Consider the following 25,238-nt stretch of genomic DNA (forward strand, 5'->3'; position numbering starts at 1 on the left):
TGTGCTTCTGTGAAGCAGACGTGAATGAAAAGGTACAATGCTTGGTTTTAAAAACCAAGCACACAAAGACACAGATGAAGACTGTGGATTTAAAGTAAGTAAATAAATAAATACCCAATGTATTAAGATGGCAGCCATGGGGGCTTGCCTTTTCTCCTCCACATGAGCCAGCTGTGGGTGCAAGTGTGAGTGGCCCAGGCTGGGAGGGGGAAAGGGCATCGTGCCCTGCGCCGCTCTGTGGGGTGGCTGCACCATGTTCCTGGGGTGCACGCACGGGCAGGGTGATGGGAAGTGAAAAACTGATGGGAAAAGGAAAGCTGTTGGGATCAGTCTGGAAGGGATTTCCCTCTTTCTTTATACAAAGTTTCTATATACAAAAAAAATGCAGTTAGGAATTTTGTATGGAAGGATACAAGTATTAGCAAAGCGCTGTGAGGTAATGAGGGCCAAAATGTGCAAGCACATCCCCAGTCCCTAAGAAACAGGAGAATTGAGCCTACAGATTTGCTAAGGCATAAGACACACTTAAAAAAGAAAAAGAAAAAAAAGTTCCCTTGGGCAAATTTGCAGTGAAAGACATCACAATTTTCTGAAGAAAAAAAGACCTCTAAAATTAATTCTATGATCATTTGACTTAACCTCATAAATGCAGTACTAACACTGTTCCCCAAAGACTGAAAGAACAGACAAAATTTTAAAAAGAAATTAAAAAATGACCCTATTCAATATCACTTGGGAAAAAATGACACTTCATCCCAGACTGTATTTACAGACACTCCAACTGCAATAATTAGTGCCTTTAAAGGAATCCCTTTCCAAAGGCAGTGAAACACCACAGCAAAATGAAACCATCAGCATAAGTCACCCCATACAAATGACCTGTGCTGTGAGGTTCTAGTCTATAAACAAAGTGAGAGAAATCACCTTCAGACAGATTCACATCAGTTTTACTTGTGTCCTTCAGCCCTGACGTTTTTTGCACATCCGATCCCTGTACTCCCATACTCTTAACTGCGATAGCTCAGATAAATCACTCACTCCACACTGCAAACTATTCTTTTCAAAGAGCTGCCCTGGCAGCTCCCCTTGAACGTTTCTCTTCCAACTTGTGCATCAACCAGTGGGAAGAGTTGGCCCACCACTTCTTTATTCATCTGCCTTTCTAAGATACAACCTCAGACTGCACGCTCAAAAGCTTCTTAGACAAAATTTTTGCAGCAGCCTGAGGCAGAATGACATAGACTGTGATTTACCACATTACCAAGCAACACACTTGTGTAAAGGAGAGAAAATCCATGTGGTTTTGCCCAGCCTGGAGAGATCAGACTCAAAAACTGCAGGGAAAATAAAAGTCCTTTTGCTTTGGATCCATTTCTCCCAGAAGAGAAACCCAAGAATGAATAAACCTGGTGCGGACTAGGATCAGTGGGGCCCGCGGAGAGCTGCTTACATCCATGAGTGCGGCGTTGATGTAGTTACTTGACTCGCCATCAACCGAGATGAGGAAAGGCAGGCACCGGTCCAAGGGCAACACATCCATGCAGCGATTCTTGTCATGGTTCCTTGGCAGAAGCCCGATGCTGCAATCTTCTGGCCGAACACGCGGTGTCACAATATTGAGAGTCTGTGAAAGTGGGGTGGGAAGAAGGGAAGGAAAGACAGAAGCAGGCTGAGTGTCTTTGAATTCACATCCAAAAAGGATGCCATCTGCACAATATGTTTATTCTAAAGGCACTTAGAAGAGCAGACCTTTGTGATCCCAGAGAATGAAAAAGAATGAGCACGGGTGGGAGCTTGCAGCTGTTATAATACATGGCGGTTTGCACATCCTCCCAAGGTGCTCTTCCAAACACCGCAAGCTCCAGCAGCAATGCAGGACACTAACCTACCTTCTAACGATTTCCAGTTGTAAAACCCCACAGCAGTTAGTTAACGCTTCTGCTCTTTCTAGAGGTTGCAAATAGCCATCACCGTTACAAGCTGCAGCTTTGACCTGGTCATGGAGTGAAACCTCCTCACGTTTCTGCCATCCCTGGGGTGGACACACACGTCCTGTCCCTCCGAGTGCACCCTGTGCATGAGCACCTTGTGCTCGCCCAGCCCATCTGACTGGGTTCACGTCCTCTGGTGATTCCTCGGTCAAACTATTGATTTCTCTGAACAATACACACAAAAAAAATAAGAGAAAGGAGGCGTGTGTGTGGAGCGGGGCTTTAGTTTGCTTGTTTTTAAACAGGAAAGTTGAGCTGTTGCTTCTGTTATTGAGACTGCTCCTTTCCTTGTGGAGAAACAACACGGTATGCTTCCCTTACCTAGCCATACCTTATCTCTGGGGTCTTGCTGCCGGTCTTTTACCCTTATCTGTCTTTCCCACAGCTTGGCAGAATGTGTTTCTTTAAATGTAATTTTCTTTTGTGTTATCCACTGCGGATGCCTCCTGACAAACCAGCCCCAGGTTACGCAGCAGGTGTCAAAAACAGCAAATCTAAGTGAACGCTTCTTAACACTGTCACTTAAGCTGTGGTAGATCAGTGGCTATCTGATGGCATTCCTCTTTTACTTGTCATGTTTTCCTCTCCTGAGCAAAGCCCGCGCAGTCATACAGTGAATTCCTTTGCAACTACCAGATGAACACAAAATATTTAGGGGCCAACAATTTTTACAAAGAGATTGACTTTTACAGGAAGGCTGTGAATGGAGAAAGGACAAACATATAGGGACATACACATGGTAAGTAAAATTTAAAATAATATAGTTGCTCTAAATTATGCATAAAGTAGATGCATAATTTTTGCATTTGCATTTATGCAAAACCTCTATTCTACATAAAGTCCCCTTGTTTAGAGATGGGAAGCGTCCAGTCTGGCAGGGGAAACAACATGAAATCTGAAATCTCTGACAGTGCAGATAATTAGGCAGGTAACTTCTTAGTGATTTACTCCTGTCTATTTTATGTCCTTCCGCCTCACTCCCTTGTATTTGTGCTTACTCAGATTATGAAAGCTCTCCTGAATGAGCTCTTGTATGTTCAGGCAGTGTGTAGTGCATGAGAAATCCATCCAGTCTTACCTGAGGGACAGTGAGACCTAAATAATACAAATTGCACCAACACATGTAGTTAGATCAAGCGGTTCATAAAGATTGTAGAAAAACATACCATCTTCCGCATTAAGCTCAGACAATTAGGGATGGAGAATGCTCCAAGCTAAAATCCTGTAAAAATAACATTGTACAACTAGACAGCAAACAAACTTCTTATGCAAGGTACGGAGGAGCATTTCCTTCCCAAAGGAGCTGCCAGCCCCTGGCAGCTCAAAAGAACAAGCACACGGGCAACAAATCTCACTTCACATCATGACAAAATAAGCACACTGAACGGTGACATTTTTTAATAGCATAACAGCATTTGATGAAGTTAGGCTTTAGTTCCTTCACGCCAGGCATCCAGAACCAGAAACACTTTTACAGATCTGATATCACTTGATAAAACCAGATTTTTTTTTAATTGAACTGTCATCAGTTGAGATCCACATACTTCATCTCACTATATCAACCCTGATGATTCTCTGCAAGGTTTCAGATAAAACACATTCTCTTGTTGCATAGACAGGGAGGAAAAGAGGCACCTGACTCAGACTGGGGCTCCTGAAAGTTGTTCTCCTGAAAAAGGCACTTAGCTGGGAAATGGAGAGACATCTCCCACAGTTAAAGAAATCTCCATCTTTTCACTGTTGATTTAGAACAGACTCTTAATAAATAGCAGGGGTCTTTCTCTCTCTCCTTCCAGTCCAAGTCACCTTCCTCCAAATTGCCCACAATATTATGTTTTTCCACACGCTGGTTGAAAATCCTGAAGGCACTTAAAGATATACTGGGAATAAGAGTAGAAAGTTCAGCTCACCATTCTGGAGGGTGAGTTCTCTGCTGTGCAAGAGGAACAACTCCACAGAGCTGGTGGCTTGTGTGTCCCATGCCTCAGTTTATCAGGGTGGGATAAGTAGTGGTGTTAGCACAAGGTGGAGCAGTCCCCATTTCATCGCTTGCCCCAGGTAAACAGTGCTACTCCAGCACTTGCTTTATTATATGTCATTCCGGTTCTGGCCACCAGGTACTTGTACAAACATACAGAGTGAACTGAGGGCTTCAGTTCGTCAAGAATTATTACTAGAGAAAGTAATGCTCACTGAGCTCACTCTTCACTCTCTCTTTGTATGGAATTACGTCAATAAGTTGATTGTCAAGACTCTGAAGCAACATACAAGCCATGAGAACAGTGCATAAGGCACCTTAAGGCATAAATGTTTCTGCATAAAGTTCAGGAGGAAATGAACAACTGAATATTTGCTGAAATTAGAAGTACAATGTTATCTGTGAAAATTAGTATTCTTGCTCTATTGAAGTGATGGGAAATGTTCCTTGCCAGAGACTGAAAAACCCCAAGCTTAAAAACAAACCTCTGCCTGATCCAGTAGTAACACAACAAAAATCACCTGAAATCAGACCTCCTTCTCTGCTATGATGGAAATCATAAAATGACACACAGAAATTTAACAACACCTTCAGTACACCAGCTGCAATGACTGAGACAGATACATGAAATTACCTGAAACTCATCTTTTATCTGGCTGGAATTAGTCTGTGGATCTAGTCTGCTGATGTTGTAATATATGGATCTGAACTCACAAACTGGAATGGCCGTGTTGCCGCAGAGACATGCCTCCAAAATGGCATCATGGACGAATACATACTGCTCCTGTACAGGGGAGGGGATAAAATATTAAAGTTGTATTTTCAATATAGATCACGAAATATCACACTTTTTTTTTTCTCCTTAAGTCATGCCTGCTATGCATATTTGGCGCTGTTTCATGTGGAGACAAATTACACAGTGTGCTATGTGACAGCTTTGTGAGCATATTTCATCCATCATTGAATGTGAGGTCTCATGTATTCATTTCAAATTTACAAGTCAAATGGGAAGTCACCAGTCTCAGAAATGCTGGGACAAAATAGGATTGGGCAAAGGAGGAAATCAGGGTGCAAAGCTTGTCTGTTGGCAATCACAAGGCAATGGTCTCTTCATTGCCAGGATTGTGCTTCAGACCTATGATACCACCAGCAAAACTTAGAGGACTAACAAGTCTGCTCCACCTGTCTTTTCAAAACTCCTGGAAAATCTGGTTTTCTGGGAACAGTCATTTCCCTGAACAAAACATGGGATATGGGAAGTACAGCAAAGTTAAAGTCCTTCCCTGTTCCAGACAACTGCTCTGTCCCTCAGGAGGGGGGGCACACATGTAAAGCTTGTGTAGTGGAATAGCAGGCCCATGGGAGTTTGTGTAGCTGCTAAATGGTACATGATGGAGCAGCTTGCTTCATTGGCACCCTAAGCTTAAATCAAAGATGCTTCATTTTTTTTAGCTTGCAATTTATATGAAATGGGTACTATCTGAGTCTGCAGTAGACCTATGAATGAGCCACGAGAGGATTCAGGAACTGGCTTTTCTACTGCGAGAATAAAAGTCATCAGCAATGCGAAGAACTAAACTTCAAGGTTTGTCCTCCTGTCTTGAGACCCTGAGTAGCTGTGGGATTCAATGTACATCTGGCCATGTTTAGCAAAGAAAGTTGTGTATAATCTCCTCACAGAGGAGGCAAGTGTTGACTTAATGAAATGCTGGGCTCCTGTCGAGCAGAGGAGCCGACGGGAAAGCAGCACATGGTAAGAGGAGACCTGCTGGCACCTACCTCTGTCTGCACCAAATTGACCCTTTGGGAGCGCAGCTCTCGCACACAGTTAAATATATCTACCACGCCTTCGTTCTCTGCCATATCAAGCATGATGTCGATGGCAATAAAGCACCCTGTTCTCCCAGCCCCGGCACTAAAAAAGAGAAGACAGTGAGGGCCTGCATGATCAGGGGACTGTGGAGAGGCAGGGCTTTATGGAGGAGAAAATGACTATTACAAACACAGCTGTTTTCTGGAAGCTGCTCCCCTCTCATGTCCAGTTAAATTGGCTTAGGATTTAAGGGAATGAGGTGAAAGAATATTTCTTGAAAGGGAAACAGACCCAGGAAGGAGGAAAGAAAGCTTTGTTTTCTTGAAAATCAACAGAAACATTATTCAGAAAAATATTTGTTTTGGTTTTATGGGTCAGTTCACCTGCACACCTCTCATCAAACTGTGGGAAAGCAGCCTTCAGGTTGCCAAAAAGATACAGCCTGGGAGGGCAGGGGAGCTAGGGGGGCTTTTCCAAGGGTTTTCTTCCCATGGGACTTGGAAAAGGGATGCCCATTTATTCAAGTGGGCACGATGAAATGGTCCTTTGCCTCAAACACTTCTTTTCCCTTTTTAATCAGGAGGAGGTTGGGTCCTAGGCAGGCTGATTTGAAGTTGTGGATTGTAAAATTACAGAGAGGAGGGCCTGAGGCTACTCAAACCCTTCAGTTTAGAACCCCTAACTGCGTGTGAGAACCGGACCATCTCCCGCAAAGTGTGTTGTCATTGCGTCCTCCTTCCCTCCTGGGAAATCATCCAAAGCTGTTTAGGTGTGAAGGATAGAAAGAAGAGAACGTCTCTTCACACTATGCCAAAGGAAGAAGGAAAACTCAGCTCAGATCAGGGAAACTTCAGTTGCATGAAAATTCCAGCAAAGCCGAAAGCAAGGAGATATGAATGACCATAAATTAATGGACCAGATTAATCAACTGCTGAATAGAGAGAAGATATTTTTCATTTGCAGAATTTTAATGAATAAGTGGCATTTCCTCTCTCTTTATCTCAGCTTTTCAGAATTTTAACAAATAGTTATAACATTTCTATATTTAGAGGACCCTGGCACTTCATAAATATCGAATAGTGATAATATCCAGCCAGGCATCGGTAGGGAGAATTTGGTAATTACCACTTAAAGCAAGTCATTAAAATTCAAAAGCAGATAAATAACGGAGAGGAAATGGCATTTATTCATTAAAATGTGAAGGATGAAAAATTTCTCCTTGCTTTCTTGGTGATGATGAATCAGGTTCAGACTCCTTCCAAGGCCAGACCCATGTCACAGCACCAAGGCAGCAAATTCAAGCCCAAAGAGCTCTGAAAGAATTCCCTTCTGCCAGCTCCTCTGGTTTAGCCATATCTTATTATAAACCTGATTTAACACTTGCTCATTTTTAAAAAATTGAAAAAAAAAAAGAACAACAACCATTAAACAAAAGTAAAACAAAAATCACCCTGAACTGTTGAAAGATTTAGCTCATTTTCCTTTTTAAAGGAATGGTGAGGCATATTCTCTCTCTCTCCTCCTGATCTCGGAGGATGGCACTACGAGGTAGGTGCCTGTGGAGTGCTCAGGGCGGCTCTGTCCATGGCTCCTTTCCAGAACAGGTGCACTGAGCTCTGACCAAAGCACTGCACGAGTAGCTGTTCCAAACTCAAACTTGTTTTCTGCAGCCAGGCACTCTGAATTTGAAGTCACATAATAACGAGGTTTTGCTTAACTATGGTGTATTACAAGAGCAACCATTTTATCTGGAAAGCCAAATAAAGGACACCTACCTACATCCAACGCTCACTAACACAGAAAATTCTTTCTGAGGTCTGTTACCGTCTTCTGATTCACAATGCATCATCCACATAGGTGACATAAACTACTGATCCAATCTAGCGTAACACCTCCCCCCAATTTTTCCTTTGCTGCAAGTTGCTGGTGATAAGCATTGGGAGAGTTAGAAGTCAGGAGAGCTGGTTTCTCTTCCTGGCCCTGATACCAGCCCTGGGAGTCTCTGCTCTCCCTCCACCATTAGTATGTCTGATTGCATCTCTGACCATTAGTTCTGCATGTTGGGACACTCTCCTACATATTCATGGACTGCCTTGCACAGTAGGGTCTTAAGCTCAATTGGAAGAAGATGGTGCTGAAAGAGCACACACCAGTAGCAGCAGCAGCCAGGGAGGTGGCCAGCATGCAAATCAATCATCTGAATTTTCATGGCTGTAAACCAAGCAGTCAGTTTTCCTCAGGCATTCACCTCTTATTTACTAGCTGGAAGACACTGGGCTGGTTTTCAGTCTGAAATCCCCATTCCAGATCCTGGGCTTTGAGAAGGCTAAGATGCACATGGCAGGTATCCAGACCCAGGAAGACAAAAAATCTTTTGAGATAAAACCTAGAGTACCCTAGTACAAAGCTGAACTGCAGTGCATGTGGGTACAGAAAAGCAAAGTTGCTTTAAAATTCTCTGTCTGCAGACCTTTTATTTTTGTAGGCATCATCCCTACTGCCACATGAGGTTTGTTGTAGATAATGACTAGACTGGCTGTCCCAGATATTTACCATTTTCCCAGCTCTACTATGAGCATCTAAGAGAGTATGGGCCACCAGAGGGTCTTCTACATTCAAATAGCCCTCTCTGACCTACTTATATCATCTCCAGTTCACGCCAGCTAAGCTCCAGAGCTGCCACTTTAGAAAAGAAAACCGGATTCTACTTTGTTTCCCTGGGAGGCCCACAAATTATACTCTTAAACAAACAAAACATGGTTATTGCCAGATGAGAAGGAAAAAAGCTGAAAAAGCTGATGGAGGAAAGGCTCAGACAGAGAGTCTGCATACCTGCAGTGCACAACAATAGGTCCTGCTTCTGGGGGGTTGAGAAACTTCACTTGCCGAACAAAGCCTAAGAGGCCTGTGGCATAGCAAGGAACCCCGTGGTCCGGCCAGCTGGTGAAGTGGAACTGCCGAATCTCTCGGATCTCATGGTAGCCTTTCTGAGGAGACAACACAGCCTCTATTTTTCTTCCATCAGACAGCAATTAGCATTTTCTCATCAGTGCTCCCTTCCCTCGTGCAGAGGGCTGAACAAGCAGCTAGCTCTAATTACACGCAGGAACATGTCCCTGTACCACTTTTCACTCCAAGAGATTTCAAGGTGAAGGATCGAGATGCACTCCAACTACAAATGAAGGACTATGAGGGTAAATGCCAGCACCTGTGTCAAACCTGTGGTGTTAGGGTTCAAAACCAGCTGATTAGGACCATTACAGAGTGATGTCAATCCCAGCACACCAGGCCTGAACTTATTCAGTCTGCTTTGGTGATATCTCCAAACCATCACTCTCAAATCTTTCTTGAGGCATTGAAGCAACAGAGTGGGGAATGAACACCTAAATAATACACACACCCTAAGCAACAGGAGATTTTCTGCTGCCTCCCGCCAGATAGGGCAGAAACTGATACTCAAATCCATCACTTGGCCTTCCTGCTAAAACCAAGTTACTGGTGCAGGAAAACTGACACCACTGGTCCTGCCAAGGGTAACACAGAAGTGCCAGTTAGCTGTGACATTTTATTGCACAGAAAACATATGTGGAGTCCGCTAACCTGTCCGATTTTGGCATTAGCATTTCTTACCACGTTTTTTAGTGATTCAGTGGAAGGTGGACCTGGTATGTCAGTAAACTGGAACAACATTCCCACTGTGGTTAAGCTAAAGTTGTCTTAGTAGGAATTTTTGAAAAGCTTTAAAACCACTTACTGAGTGTTTGGAGAGTGATTTGGACAGACCTGGAATACTCTGATATTTAGACATCCGATTTCTAATTATATATAACAAATCTTCTGAATCCTGCTGATTTAGGGACAACTTTTGTAGTCAAGTCTGTACCATATTTTATTTCTATTGAAAAGGGATCATCTCTGGCATCAATTTAACTGCTTTTCTTCATCTATAATTTTGCACTGTGAAATGGGATAGTTATTATTGCTGGCATACAGTCAACTACCTGCTGGCTTTTGGATGCATTTAAACTTTATGCACTGTGGATTCTACTTTTGTGGCTACATCACAACATTTGAGTAAAATCATCTGTCCAAAATTGGAACACCTGTCAAAAATTTAGGTTTCTGAGGTGAAACCTAGCCACACTGCAAATGTTCCTATCTCCGTATCTCTGGATATGCATCCTAGAGTTCACGTCAGATCAAAAATTCAGTGTTGTAACAAAATTTTAGCTGACTGAAGGTTTCCTTACCTTTTGTACAGTAAACGTGCGTATGACATACTCTGCCAGTGGTTCTGTCTCAATTAGTGTGACTTTAATATCGCCATAGACCTCTGTGTCATCTGGCCAGTACCGAACACACTTCACCTGGCGGGATGGAAAGAAAATGTTGAGAGGAAGTCATTCAAGTTGAGACAGCTGACATGTTTCACTCCTCTTTCAAGCTGAAGATGACACAAAGTGGACTTTCTCTTGATGTACAGACCATGCCAAAACTGAGGAACTAAATGAGATCAAAAGTCCCTTACCAAATACAGAATTTCCTCTGTAGTGAATACAAATTAAAGCATTCATTTAACTTTTTTTTTTTTTTTTTTTTTTTTACGATAGCCTTTCTTAAATTTCCCCAGAAGCCCAGACTATATGTCAGGTTTACACAACACCTGGCAGTCACTACCATCACCACCTTTAAGAAAAAAGTATTCTTGCTATTGTTACTGTGATTTCAAATGGTCTCTGTACAGCTAAACAATTTCAGTTCATAGGGACTGTGCAGTACTTGCTGATGCATTAAATTTTTTTGAGTTTAAAGCATCCCTTATCAGATAAGGATACAAATTTGACATTTATGATGTGCCTGAGCTTAGGCTCCTGAAAGAAAGCTACTTTCAGAAACCATGTGCAAAAACAAATAACGAATAAAAATTGGGGCTGTGAAGCTCTAGAAGGGACATACAGGATAACAAAAGCTATGAAGCTATTAAATGCTGTAGCATGAAAGGGTGAAACAGCACCTAAAAGCTGGGCTGACTAGTAACTGCAGAGCAGCTTTCATATTCCAGTTCTAGTCATAAAGGGAAGAGGATTTATAAATATAAAACACTATTAATTTAGTTTTTTTGTTTTTTACACAAAAGAATTTATTTCAAATTGAAGTGTCAGTAGAAAGTAAAATAGAATAAATAACAATAAATGAACAGAACACGGTGGCATTCACCCATGAGATCTAAAGGAAATCAAATAAAAAGCAGCTGAATTTCTAACAGTTGTGAATAATCAATTGCTTAAATGTTTTTTTTTTTTTTTTTTTTTTTTTAGTACAACAGGAAGGAGAGAAGCAGAAGGACAACATTTTAAAGTGATGGTTTCTGGCTGAGAATCTCTCTAAACCAAAGACCCAACCACTACCAGAAGCGGGGATAATACACTAAGGAAAGCACACCCCAGGTGTGCCTTTTTCTTATCCCCTAGAGCTGGCCACAGCGAGCCTGTGCCTTTTGAGTTATTCATGTTTGCTCCTATCTTGGTCTTTGGCAATCGCTCTGTGCTTACAGAGGGACTCCTGGTGCACCTGTGTCCAACAGAGTGAAGCTGTGGATGGTGAGGAGGCCAAGGATGCTGGGTGGCCCCAGGATGCAGCTGTGCATGGTCTCACACCACCATGGAAGACTGATATTCTGAAATGATTAGAAACTCTTGGCTTTGAAGTGTCATTTAAAGAGCTCTTTTGATCAGCTCACACACCAGTCACACGTCCTCTCCCCTCTGGATTTTTGTGGGTAGGTAAGTATTCAAATTATACAGATAAAGAATAATTATTATAAAAGCACATTTTCCCCTCTGTACTGAAAAGGAGACAGCTCCTCAGCCGGCATAAATTTGTATAACTCTGCTAAAGTCAAGACTTACACCAGAAACAAGATCCTTATTAGTTTGGAATGGAAGCAGCTAAGTATTACAAAATCTAGCATTTTAGAGGAAAAAACTCTGAGTGAATTAATTCATTCCCTTACTACAGTAAGCAAAAAGCATTTCACTCGCTAAGCATGCCTGCAGTAGCAACTTGGTGCTATTCTCAGCACTGGTTTGGTTGTATTTGCTGGGAAAATGGTACCCTTACCCTGCCCACTTCCACCAAGTTGGTGACCATGACAACACTTGCAGAGTTTTCTTGCCAAATCATTCTCCAGAAATCCTTCACTGTCTCTTGCATCGGCCCTGGGGCAACAGAAAAGACAAAAGGACATCTTCAGAGAGTGCATTCAATGCCAACAACCCATTTCGGCTATTTCCTAGCCACTGCCCTGTTCCCACAGGATCCTACTCTCCCTTTCAGGGCATCTCTCCACAATTCAGGGTTATAGACACTAAACAGCCTAGAGGTCTTTGAGGCATCAGACACCTCATCCTTCCTTGCCGCAGGTATTTAAGGTTCTAGCATGCTGGAAACAGAGGTGATGGCTGTATTGTAAACAGTGGAGATAGCTCCTGTAGGAAATCACATATAGGCAATGGGAGTTGGATGCACCACGTAGTCACTCTGGAATTAAGGCTGTACTGAATTTTTTTATGTGATGTAACACAAATTCCTCTATTTCACATTTTAATATTTACTAATTATGAAGGAGAAAACATGCATAAATCCATAATTTTTTGAAGTCCTCCCAGAGGAAAAAAAACAGGCTCCAACAGCCAAGCAGCAAAAGATTTATTAGACTGGAGGTTCTCTCTGACTTTGTTTCCTTCTTCTCCTCAATGCTGCAGGTGAAATCCTTCACCCAAACTTTACCCAATCCTGTCCAAATTCTATCCTCTATGTTCTTTGTATTGGTGCATTCCCTATACCCTCATAAACCCACACACCGATTTTATTCTGATATGTTCCTTTACTCCTTCATCAGGGACAAACCAGCGAGAAAGTCACGAAGTGGAACTTAAGAACAGGGTCATTTATGGTAACAACACATTTGTAGGGAAGGAAGGAATGCAGTGAAAAGAGAACAAATAATGGTAGAGGGAGTGGTCATAGCAAAACTGTTTGCCCAGTGATGCACGAAAACAGCATCCTAGTGCACAGAACAGGAGTAGGGAGGCTCATCATCTAACATTGATAGCTCTCAACATTGAATTGTGTTGGTTAGCTTTTTTTTTTTAAACCCCTAAAGGCAGAGGAAATTTCAACTAATTTACAGAAGATGGTGTTCTAATGCATTTCCTAATAGTTCCCACCAACAAAAATTCATCAGTCCCAGGCATATTCACACTGCCTTCCCCAAGTAATTTCACTTCAGAAGGTAAACCCAAGCTCCGTTAAGTCCCTTTTAGTTCTAATGTCATATTTCATGCACAAAGGGCACACTATAGATCGCACTGCCACCTGTAAGTGTGGCAGTACGAACTAATCTCCTGCAGCTGAGATTTTGTGTTTGAGTGTCTTAAATATCTCAGAACTTCAGACGTTCCCAGAACAGAAGATGTCACCCTAGAGATAACTCCTACAGCAATTTAAACAGCAGAGGTTTTACAAATATATAGACATACAAGAATGAACTTGCCTTGAGTTGCAATGTAATGACGAGGCCGGTGGTACCCCTGGAAAAAAAGAAAAATATGGTGATGGTCTGAAATCACAGTTAAACAAAGCCCACGAGCATGCATTTCATACCTTCCAGGTACCAACAACTGTCATACACTTAACGGTGTACTAACAATGGTTGTTGAACACACGAAGATAAAGAACTAAGCTGCCCCGTGAGATTTTAAGTGATGGTATCTCACTCAGGTTGAGTAATAAAACCCCCACAAAATCAGAAGATCTCATCATAGCAAAGAGAAAACAGGAACAAAGCAGTTTTCACTATTTCTTCAAAGAAATAAAATTGTTGCCATAACTAACCCATGGTCAGCTCTGAAAACTAACACAGAAAAAACTGCATCTTTGTGTTTGAAAAACAAGAAAAGAGTAGATTTGCCCCTGTATGATAACACTGAGTGCCAGTGGTATTAACTTTATGAAGTGCATTTTTCAGTTTCTTTTATTAAAGAAACTCTTCCTAACAGCACCATGTTCCAAGCATTAAGAGATGCATGAAAGAAATGCATGTTCATTTGACCATTCTGTGTGCGTAAAAGTTTGCTTTTTAAATGTTATTTTACAATACTATAACAAAAAAGGCAATCCACTTATGCCTTCTGTCCTGCGACTTTGTATGCAGTCAATAAATCTCAGATATCTGTTAATGTTATTGCAAGGGGCTGATATTGATTTTCACATACATGGTGCATTTAGCCCACATTCCACTTATGTTTGTGGATCTGTCAGACACAGGAAATCTCCATCTGTCTAGACTGGTCAGAAAGAATAAACTGGAGGCCAAGAACCTTCTCCCTGTCACAACATGATGTCTGTGTAACTTTCAGCTGTCATTCATATCAGACTGGCAGTCTGTCCCTACATGAGATGCACCAAATTGGTAAGCAGACTTGTCAGCAGGAGTGTTTGTCACTTCAGGAATGTCCATGAGCCTTACGTCGATGTAATTGGCGTTGATGTAGTCAGAGTGAGGGTCCCCATCCAGCAGTTGCAATCTCACCCTTGAATGATCATCTGAAAGAAGGAAAGAAAAAAGTGACAGTAACAATAAAGAGGAGTTTGTCAGTGCTTTATTTTATCTGCCGATTCCTTCAAGTGGGTAATTGAACGCTTACAATAGTAAAAAATGAAAGAGCATCAGAGCTACTCCTGCTCCTGCGTGCACTTTCTTTTGCGCTTAAGATGTAATGTTTAGATCTTTAAGTTAGTGTTCATTCATACTCGGTGTTCATTAAATTCACTGCCATCACTATAAATTATTACAGAGCTATACACAGACCACAAATGTTGCTTGGTCTGGGGTCTTTGCAGGAAGAGCATCTTCTTTACCAGAGCCATCGTCACCCTGGGAAGTAACAGCCTCCCCGCATTCCTCAGGTTCACAGAAACTGAGGCAAGAACTAACAGTAAAAACCAGGATAAAAATGAGGTCGTGACAAAGGTATAAAAGATTAAAGGAGGATAAAATGACAAATGAAATCCTACAAATAACAAGTGGGGCAACCCAAGGAACTGAAAGAAAATAATACCAAAGGAAATGAGAGCAATGCTTTCATACAACCCGCAGAAACCACTGCAGCAGAATGACAGCAAGGCAAAGTGCGAAGCAGTGTTCAAGAAAAAGTTCGTATTTTTAAGGACATTCAAAGTTACTTTAGACAAGGCAATAAAATAACAGGTATCAGTCTTTTGAAACTCTCCCAGCACGTTCTGCAGTTCAGGCACAGAAAGGAAGCGCCCCAGCGGGCAGATTATGTCATGATTGTCTACCAAGGGAATATTTTGATCTTCCTCTGGAACAGCTGGTGCTGAGCTCTGTCAAAGGAGGTAGTCAGCAAGCTGGGCCATTGATCTGATTTGGTCTGGCAATCCCAGCCCCGCTATGTAATTAATTGCAGAAGCGTTATCTAAGGACCAGTTGCTTGGGAAAGGCAGTCGGGTTACGGAGGTCACAGCCAGGCCTGCTGGGCTCATTTCTGAAGGGTTTTATAATGAAGCAGAATACAGATTCCATTAAGTTTGTTTCCTCCCTACTAGCTATGTAGACAGCAGCTCCTAGGCATTAATATTTAGAAGCACTTTGCAAAATATGGACCTAGGCATGATTTAGATTCAATTAAAAAGAATCATCACAATAAAACATTAAAATCTGAGGTGTGATTCTGCAGTAATTCAGTCAAAAAGGTTTTAATCATGACTTAATTAAATGTGGAATCAGATAATAATTGTGAAGACAGATGTACACGCAGTTCTGAGAAACGGGATCTGGATGTATATTAAATATTCATTTGCTCATGTAAAGCAATGATTCTCATACTCTGCTCATTGTTTGGGTGAAATTTTCACACCCCAAAAATACAGCCACATTGTTGTATTTATCAAATGCCATATTTGCATTCCAAAATGGTTTTGCTGGTGAATCCTTCAAAAGCTCTGCTATATTTGTATTAATAAATACGAACTTTGCAAATGCAGGAGGTATCTTTCTCTAAGTGCTGATGTTGCTCCCAGCTCCAGACAATTACCCATGCTCAAGGCAAGCACACTAGGAGTTGCACTAAATCATGTGTTTAGACAGACAACAAAGGAATTTATACTTAGAGCAATTCACAGACAGACAACGAGCTGATTAAGCTGGACATCTCGATGAAATACACAAAATCTCCTGTAGACAATTTCACACTTGCTATTCAGGGCAGGAAACTAAGCTAGTTAAGAATCACACAGAACAAAAGCAAAGAAAAAAAGTCCCTAGAGCTAACGGTTATGAGGAGAACATTTGCTAATCCTTCCTGCAATGCCACAGTATAATAATGTTATGAAAGTCTGAGCTTATTGCAATAATATAACTTGAAAAGTCATGAGACCCAGAATGACCCTAATGACAGGTGAAAAGAATCTCAAGTTAATTGTTTAAGTGGGACCAAGACACTGTCTACATACAGTGTGTGGCTGAAGTGCTCTGAACAGCCCTCAAGGAAGAACTTCTCTTCAGTTAATGGAGCCAAACTCACAAATCACATTTCAGCTCTTTGAGCCACTCCTAAATTAGAAACTTAAAACAGACAAGATGAATACCTCCCCAAGGGACCTCGCTGTGAAAGACCTGAAAAGGACGTAGAATAGGTCTAAGAATTTAAGACAGTTATGGGTAAATAAAAGGTGCTCTGTAGCTATTAACAAGTGTTTCTTTTGTTCATTTGAGCCAAATACAGTTATCCTATCTATAAAGAACACGAAAGGATGGAGAAATGACCACTGGAAATGAATGGTTAAAAAAAAAAAAAAAAGATTCAGGTTTAGGTCATCTTATATTTTGGATTCAAAAGAAAAATATTTTTAGCTGAGCTTTGCTTCAGGTGCATAGAATCTACAGTAAGTCATCTCATGTTTTGCAATAATGAGACAATATATGTGGGAGATTTATTTCTCTGAAGAGCATGAACAGTGCAGCAGAAAAACTGTGTGTGTACATATACACAAAATATTAATGATGTGTAAATCGTGTCTTTAATCATAAGTTCATAAGTTTAGGAGACCATTCTGAATAAAAGTTCATGAAATAACTTACCTTGTAAATCACTTTCTTTCCAAAAGTTTTTTTTCTTTTTTTTTCTTTTTAAATCAAGAGGGACAAAAAAACAATGCAACTTACTATACTGTTAACAGCAATACTAATTGTCTTCTATTCAGTCTTTTCATTTACAGACTTTAAAGGGCTTTTTAAAGAATGGTAATTATTAATTATATCTACTCCCAATGGCTAGAACTTATTCCTGATTCCACATCTTTTCCACTGGACAACACTAGCCATAGAGACAACATATTTAAGCATACTGAAATGAAAGGTGTCGCTCAACTCTTCTGTATTCATCAGATGTCATAAAATCACCACGTGGTACAAATGCATCATGAGAAACTTTGAAAAAGGAGAGTAACAAGACAAATTGCATGTCTGTAGTATTCAAGACTGCAAAAAAAATGGAAGCAGATTTACAGATGTATATTTGATTTTGTTTCTCCCTGTTGGCTATAGTTGGTATGCAAGTTAGCAGAACTCTGAATTTGTACGAAGAGTACTTTGACTGAAAATTGGTCTTAAAACAGATTTCAAAAATGACAAGAATTTCACTGAAAAGCATTGTGCTCCCATTTTAGTACAAATACGTTACCGTTTGAAACTTCTGTCAAAATTCCCATTAGTGATCATTTGAAATATCATTGCAATTTTTCCACATACCATTTTGACACCAGCACTGGATTAATCTCATGCAACTTTCGCCATCTAAATATTACGCAGCTAGTCTAAATTGTCTGTCGTGGTTCCCCACATAGTTGATGGAGAAATGCAGACCTCTTTTACAATGAATCAACACAGTCCTCCAATCCCATCCCCAGCGATCCCAGACTGTGCCTTGGGAACAGGGTAACAGCAAGGTGTGAAACCTGCCATGCTCCCAGGATGACATACCATGGACACTGCACAGACAAGCAAGAGCTTAGGAACTACAGAAGAAACCACGAGATAAAAATGCTTGGAAGATAAGAGATTTACATTCTAATTCCAAAACTGACATTGGTTGCTATTGTTTTTTATGCACTATCCTTGTTCACGGACAAGAAGTCCATTCTACCTGCATTACAGCTGGGAGCTCTGTTAATCCTTCTCTAGTGTCTGTCAGTTCCACCACAAAATCCTGATTAATTCGCAGTCTTCCAGCCCCAAGCATATGGCAGTCAGAGCACAAACCAAATGAAGCCGTTTTCTCTACTGTCTTTTGTCACCAACTCCATAGTTTTTAATGGACCGTCACAAAACGTTAAAATCATCGCCTAAGTAGGAAGACGGTGGAACCCCACTGCAGATGGGAGAATTGTCCACAGCACCACTGGTACGAGCATCCCTGTGAGTGCTAAGCTCCTCCTGTAATAATATGCTCAGAAAAGGGATAAAACAAAAGGGAAAGATGGCGATCTCCTGTAAGTTAAAGTAAAACACAACACTACATCTCTATTTTCTCAGCTCTCACCTGACTGTTTTTACTCTAAATTTGGGGATGAGGAGAAATAGAACAGAAGATCCCATATAGCTTTTGGATGTTTTCTTTTCTATGTAATAGGTCCAGCTTAACTTGCAAGTACAATACCTCTCCCCTAACCATCACCTGCTGATGCACTTTGAAAGCCTCAATATCAATTAAAATTGCCCTAAAGCAAATGTAAATAATGTAGATTCAGTACATAAATGCATCTACTACCTGCCCTTGCTCCCTAAGCTGGTCTGCAAAGATAAACTTACCAGTTTTTACAACTAAAGCACCAGTGCATAGATCATGAACCCTGTTGACATATCCAAAACTTCAAGTAGAGCAGCTCCCTAAAGCATGGTGGATCCGTGCATTTACAGTTAGCAAAAAGAAACCATCTTTTCACCATCAGCAATGGATCTCTGTGGTCATACAGACACCAAATCCATTCCCTGGCTTTCCCTTTTCTCTAAAATCATGCCAAAAGTTCCAGACTGAAGGGAGCCCTGAAAAGTCAGGGTTTAAAGAATGGAAGAGCTTAGGGCTCTCCTGCATCTCCTCCCAGTGAACTGATACACCTGCGGTTTTGGTTTGCCAATCTAAGAAGAGCAGATGTTGGGGCTGATCTAGGTTTTCACAGAGGCACAGTGTTAATAAAGGGAAATACCACTGGGAAAGTGGTGAGCTGACTAAAATGGTCCTGTAAGTGTACAATCACCCAGGAGGCCATAAAGACAAGATCTAATCTGGTGTGAATCACTGAGCAATGCTACTTGTTGCAAGAGCTTATAAACCCACATTTTAACAGAAGTCTCTGAAGCAGTTACAAAAGTTAGACCAAAACCTGACTATTCAATTCAGTCCCCGGAAAGCATGCACTGTGTTGTTTCAGGACTAATGATATGGCATCTGTGGTTAAACAAATGAGGTTAACTGACATCTGCAGCGTTTTACCAAATGCACCACCAGTAAGAGCAATCAGTGCGTACTCTGGGTTTTACCAGCAACTGCAGCTCTAGCACAACAAAGCAGCTAAGGGTGTAATTGTTTTCCGCCTCCTCTCCTCTGCTCAGGCGTTTGCACAGTCTGTACCCACCAAGCACAATTCATTTTCATGATCCGCCCGGAGGGAGCTGCTCTCCTGCTATTTTCAGCTCTGCTGTCAATTCTCTATTCTGGATCCTGTCGCTGCCTTTACTCAGGGAAGTTGCCCAACGTTACCCACCAGTATGGTCTGGCTCAAGGCTTAGCCAAAGACATCAATGATAGTTTTGCTCTGGTTTTACAAAACATCTGATGAATGTTATGCCCTTTCCTTGGGCATCTTCTCTTCCTTCTCCCCAGCACCTTCAAAGAGAAGCAGATATCTCAATCCATTTTACTTCATCAGCCTTTGTGGCACATTACTAAATTCTCTGTGCCATCTTTTATAAGTTATTGTGTCCTCCTCAAAGTCTTTATTTCATATTTATTTGAAGTGAAGAAAACTATCCCAGCCTTGTTACTTACCTTCAACCCTTCTGCACCCCTGCTCTCCTTCATGACTTTTGTTTTCCTTACTATGCTTTTCCATCCTCTCAACCTCCTTCTGATTTTTTTTTTTCCCAACAACAAGCCCTCAAACCTGAGCTTTTCTGATGTTTTGTACTATACAGATACTTCTTTCTTAGCTTTGATTACATTTCACATTTCCTTATTCAAGCACATCACTTCTTATCTATATTCCTACTGTATTTATATTGATAGCAAAAGGCTAACATCATTCTTTGTTAGACAACAATTAATCTTTGTGAACACCTTCCCTTTGGATAGTAACCCATTTATCTTCCTTGGTTTTGCTTCCTTAATTTCTTCTCACGTTTCACTTGGAGTTCAGTGTTTTTCTTTGTGACCACCTTCAACATAAATTAAATGGTGGCTCTTGCACAGTCTTGCCTTTTTTCACCTCCACTTTGACATTATGTCAACCGCTTCCTCCAAATCCCACAGAGACGCACAGTCTTTCATGTTTCTTTCCTTATATCATACTATGGCACTTCCACCTTCAAACAAATGTGTAGTTGTTACAGCTGGATGATTCATCTCTCAGAATAATTTGATCTAAGCTAATTGTCTAGACATGCAAATTGAACCTCTGTCTGGAGGTATCTCTCTGCTACTAGCAACACGGGAAGCTTACAGCAAGGCTGTGCTTTTTGGCACCTGAAGATAAGGGGGATGATTTCCACAGTATCTGTAATATTCTAGCAGCACCACTTCCATTTTCCACACGGAGAAACAAAAAATTATGGGAACCGGTGACCTGCTCACAACCAAGGCAGAAAGGCAGCAAGCAGAAGTGGGATCAGATCAGGGCTGACAAACTTCTGATCTTCATTTCCAGACTTCACCTCTGCCATAGGGTTCCTGATCTGTTCTATGCCATTACTGCAAAACTGTTACATGAATCACTTCTTTCAAGTCTTAAAAGAACAAGAGGGAAGTTAAGGTACGTGAGAGAGATTTCTTTGTGACAAAGTTTTTTGTTTGTTTGTTTTCCACTTCCTTAGTAAAATCTGTTTGTCCTACAGGAAGTACACATTTAACCTGAGAAAAAATATACTACTAAATATGTCGCTCCATGTGACTTAATTTTGCTTTTGTAGTGTTCCATAGAATTATCCAGTCACGTAATTCTATGGCATAACCATTTATATCCCTATTTCCTGTTCTGATGGTCTCAGGCCTGGCTTCTCCAATTTGATGCTGCTCAGCAACCCTTAAAAAGGATGATTTATCACACCTCTATTCATATGTCCCAGTCATTACAGCAAATAACAAAACACTGGAAAGTTTTTTGGAAAGCTGAACTTTAGACATCTTTAGGAAAATGTGTCACAAAGATCTGATAAAAATGACAGAGGTGGAGCTAGTCCTGACTTGGAGACTAAAACTGAACTCAGTGGTTTTATGGAGTTTTCCGTGCCCTGTAGTCCTGCAAGTGTTAATATCGCTGTAACACCAACACTAATTGGTTACTGAAAGAAGTAAAGCTAAGAAGCTTTCAGTGCATTTTCAACTGCCTTACTGTGATTCTGAAGCAGAAGCTAAGCTTGTCCTAGTCATCAAACCAGCTATAGATAAGTAGCAACTGCTCCACTGGTTACTGACCACAAGGAAGGAGAAAACCTGGTATCTATCCAGATCTTTTGTATCTAAAAGCCTGATATATCCACGTCTCCTTTTTCACTTCCACTCGTGGCACTGAAAGATCTCAGTTAAGCAATAAAAATGCATAGAAAATGGGCATCATCATCCACTGTGAATATCTGACAAACGGATTTAGTCCTTAAATTACAGACATCAAATACAAAGTAAGGTAGATTTTACAAGTATTAAAAAGGGTAAAATCACGCACTGAATTTACATAGACCACTAAAAAAACATAAAGTAAAAAAATAATAATCCTAGAAATAAATATAGCACGTAACAATCCAATCGAACTACTGAATGCTCAGCAACATAAACCAGCTTTTAGTGAGGTTCTCAAGTACACCCTGTTTCCACAAGATGTTTATAAAACTATACAGAAAGCTCAGTGCAATGTGCATTAACACCTACAGGAGATTATGTTTCCGTATCTATTCTTATTGCGGTTTTCGTCTTCCTTGGCTGTGTCCCAGGATGCCGTCTGCCCCTCGGGTAGTGCCTGCAAAATAAACAATAGTGGAGTGTTTATAAAAATCTGGCCAATGCCTTCAGGTGGATTAAGATGACAAACGAGGGCAAAAATAAAGGCACTGCATAATTCAATAGTCAACTAAGCAAACAGCTGTTTTCGAGGAAAGGGCACATCTACTATCGCAAAAAGCAGAGCTTGGTGCAGACCATTTGCATCTCTTGGCTTTTGCTAGCTGAGAATCATTTTCCTCCTGCGAGTTCAGATCTAAAAGGATCAGGAGAATTTGTTTCTGGCTGCACAGACACAGGTTAAGCTCATTTCTCCCATAGAATGGGGTTTGTGGAGATTTCACATATGTACGCCGCAAAGAAAACCCAGATGGCAGAACCACGGGGCTCAGGCTCTCTCTTGGGCACGTACAGTGGTTTAAACTATTTCTATGTTAGTGATGGGGTGATGTAATGCTAATCACTAGCTGGTTTTCTCTGAGGAAAAATAAAAAGCTCAGGGTTTTAGATTATGTCTAAAGACAAGAGGCAAAAGGAGGTAAAACATACAAACTATGGAAATAAATCATCATTTTCCCCAAATTTGCCCTTTTGGTTGAGAAAGGATGGTTTAAGGAAACCAGCAGCAGACAGCGCTGCTTTACCACACAGCTTGGTCCTGCAGCTATTCTGAACACAAGCTAACAAGCCACTTTCCCCTTGACGCAAATCCAGGAAGGATTGGAGAGGCAGAGCCAGGAAAACGGCAGCTGTGCCGGGGTCTGGCTGGAGGACAGTCCTGCCTTCCTTGGAAGATGGCCTGGACTATCCACCCACAAGCAGGACGACCTCTCTCCCTGTCTCAGGATGGCCGGGGATGCCAGCAGCAGCAGCTGAAAGCAGCTGTCACAGCAGTGCTCGGCTGGAACCGCAGCGGCACCGGCCGGCTGGGCACGGCTGGCACCACAACTCGAACAGAAAGCCACCAACGAGCTGCAGACAATTGGCAGCAGCTGCACCTAACCCAGCCATCATTTGTGCTGAACACACAGGTGGGAAAAGAATGGCTTCCACTGAGTTTTCTCTACAGATCTGCCTCCTTCAAGATCTACTCCCTAACATGAGCCTATATTACTAAAAACAACAGCAACGTTACAAATTGCATTATTTATGGTCCCTGGGGAATCGCGGAGTTTTTATACTGCTCTCATTGGGGAATCATATCTGCCTTAGCTAGCAGCAGGTAGTTTGACACAGCTGTACTGGAAAATGAATTTATATTCATCTTCACAAGCCATCCAGGTCTATTATGGTGCCTGAATGCAATAGCAGAGAGACACAATTATTAGGATCTACAACACCAGCATTGCAATTAAACTTAATACGAGCAACCCCCTGGCAGACTGGATCGTTGTGAATTTCCCCCAAAGGGGTTCCAGGACAGAAAATGTCAGGCAGTGCAGCACTGCCACGAGCCTTGCTGACAAAAGACAGGGACAGTGAGATCCTATTCAAAAGCCCAGGAGAAAGAGTAATAACTGTAATTGGTGAGGGCTTTGATCACACATATATTTCCTTTACAGACAGCTGTTTCCAAATAGCAGCTCATCTCCTGAGCGCAAAAAAAAAAAAAAAAAAAAAAAAAAGCAAAACAAAACAAAACCCACAAAAACCTACACACAATGACAACAAAAAAATCCCTGAGTAAAAGAAAAGAGGTGAGGAAGGTTCATTTTCATCTTCAAAGACTAAGGAAAAAGGTGCCTTATTTTTGTACTGATATCAAATTACAGCAGATTGACCAGAGAATGGCAACAGTCATTAAACATGTAATCACAGCCATCTGAAAAGGGAAAATAAATAAGTAAATTTCTCCCTCATCACGCCCACGTCGGGGAGGCTATCTTGGCCGAATAAAATATGTTTAGGTCCAATAAATCCCTTCTCAACCAACCTTGTCCTTTCAGGTGATTTGAACATGAAAGTCTCCATTAAAATTCATGTTTTTATATTTGCCTGAGATAGCCTCCAAAGATTTCAGAACGCGGGATTTTTCATCTCACTCAAAACCAGAGAATTCTCTGCGTTTTATGAAACTACCCATCTCTGAAGAAACGAAGGGCGGTTCTGGTTGGTGAGGAACACAAACTGCCTTTGCAGAGTGCACCCATACCCCTGCTTCTATGACATGCCAGATGAACAAATCGGAGTAACTGCACATATCCAGGTGGTACAGCATTGACAATTTTGTTGTGATACCACTAAAAACTGAGAATTGAAACTGCATTAGAAATACAAAGGCAAAAATATCAATTATAATTAATATTATTTGCATTCAGAAAAAGAGGAGCATTCCTAATGTTTTATTTCTTGAGTTTAGGTTTGTACAATACTTATGTCCATGATCTCAAAAAGGAGTATTTCTGTTTCTTTCTGCAGTGTCATTAATAGCAAACCAGGATAGATAGATCTCTTGGTTATCAGTATTTGACCCACGTGTGATGCTTCTACAAGAAACATTCCCAGTTCTTCTTCGTTCAGTTTGTTAACTCCAAAATTCTGGGTTCAAAAATCTGGGTTTAATTTTTAAGCTTTTCTTTTCTTTTCCTAGAGAAGTTTGGTAAAATTCATGCTGAAATATCATCTCAGTAGTGAAATTTATGTTATAATGAAGCTTTTAAAACTAAAATGATCTAATTTTTATCTGAAATTGCAGGGCCATATCTCTAAAAGTTCCCTTATCTCAATTAAAATTTCCAAGCACCATGGCCCAAACATAACCAGAGAGTTCACATTCAATTGAGACTTAGTGCAAGCCAATATACATTTCCAATGGATGCATTTAGCTAATTTGCAGTTTGTTTTTCATTTAAGTAGGAAAACCTGAATCATTCATTTGCTCTGATGCACCCCGATGCTGCTGTATTCTTGCCAAAGGCAACACTATCAATTAAAAGCCTTGCTGCTCATCTCAAAGCTTGCCACATAGTCCTGAGCATTTCCCTGCAGCCTCCAGCTTCTCAACACTGGTAGGAAAACTTCCCATGACTCTGCTGTGACCCAGGAGAAACTCCTTTGGCTGAAAAAGAGAAAAAAAAAAAAAAAAAAACAACACCCCAAAAAGCCCTGAAGAGAAATATTTCAGGCAGTTCAGTCTGGTACAGAGCAAGGACATACAAAGCATTAAG

General features: G+C 41.1%; 1 protein-coding gene across 13 annotated transcripts in view; it reads right to left on the reverse strand.

Annotated features, from left to right (window-relative positions):
- PTPRT (protein tyrosine phosphatase receptor type T) overlaps positions 1-25,238 on the reverse strand; it is a 502,670-nt gene that overhangs the window by 13,322 nt on the left and 464,110 nt on the right. For all 13 annotated transcript variants that reach the window (XM_035344293.1, XM_035344286.1, XM_035344283.1 and 10 more), the window contains 9 exons: positions 22,003-22,090; positions 14,313-14,389; positions 13,338-13,374; positions 11,903-12,000; positions 10,033-10,149; positions 8,615-8,769; positions 5,749-5,884; positions 4,604-4,753; positions 1,451-1,624 (listed from right to left, as the gene is read on the reverse strand). In XM_035344293.1, the coding sequence (XP_035200184.1) occupies positions 1,451-1,624; positions 4,604-4,753; positions 5,749-5,884; positions 8,615-8,769; positions 10,033-10,149; positions 11,903-12,000; positions 13,338-13,374; positions 14,313-14,389; positions 22,003-22,090 (1,032 nt within the window). The remainder of the gene's footprint in view (positions 1-1,450; positions 1,625-4,603; positions 4,754-5,748; positions 5,885-8,614; positions 8,770-10,032; positions 10,150-11,902; positions 12,001-13,337; positions 13,375-14,312; positions 14,390-22,002; positions 22,091-25,238) is intronic.

The sequence above is a fragment of the Oxyura jamaicensis genome, chromosome 20, assembly GCF_011077185.1.
Source record: "Oxyura jamaicensis isolate SHBP4307 breed ruddy duck chromosome 20, BPBGC_Ojam_1.0, whole genome shotgun sequence".
NCBI classification, from domain to species: Eukaryota; Metazoa; Chordata; class Aves; order Anseriformes; family Anatidae; genus Oxyura; species Oxyura jamaicensis.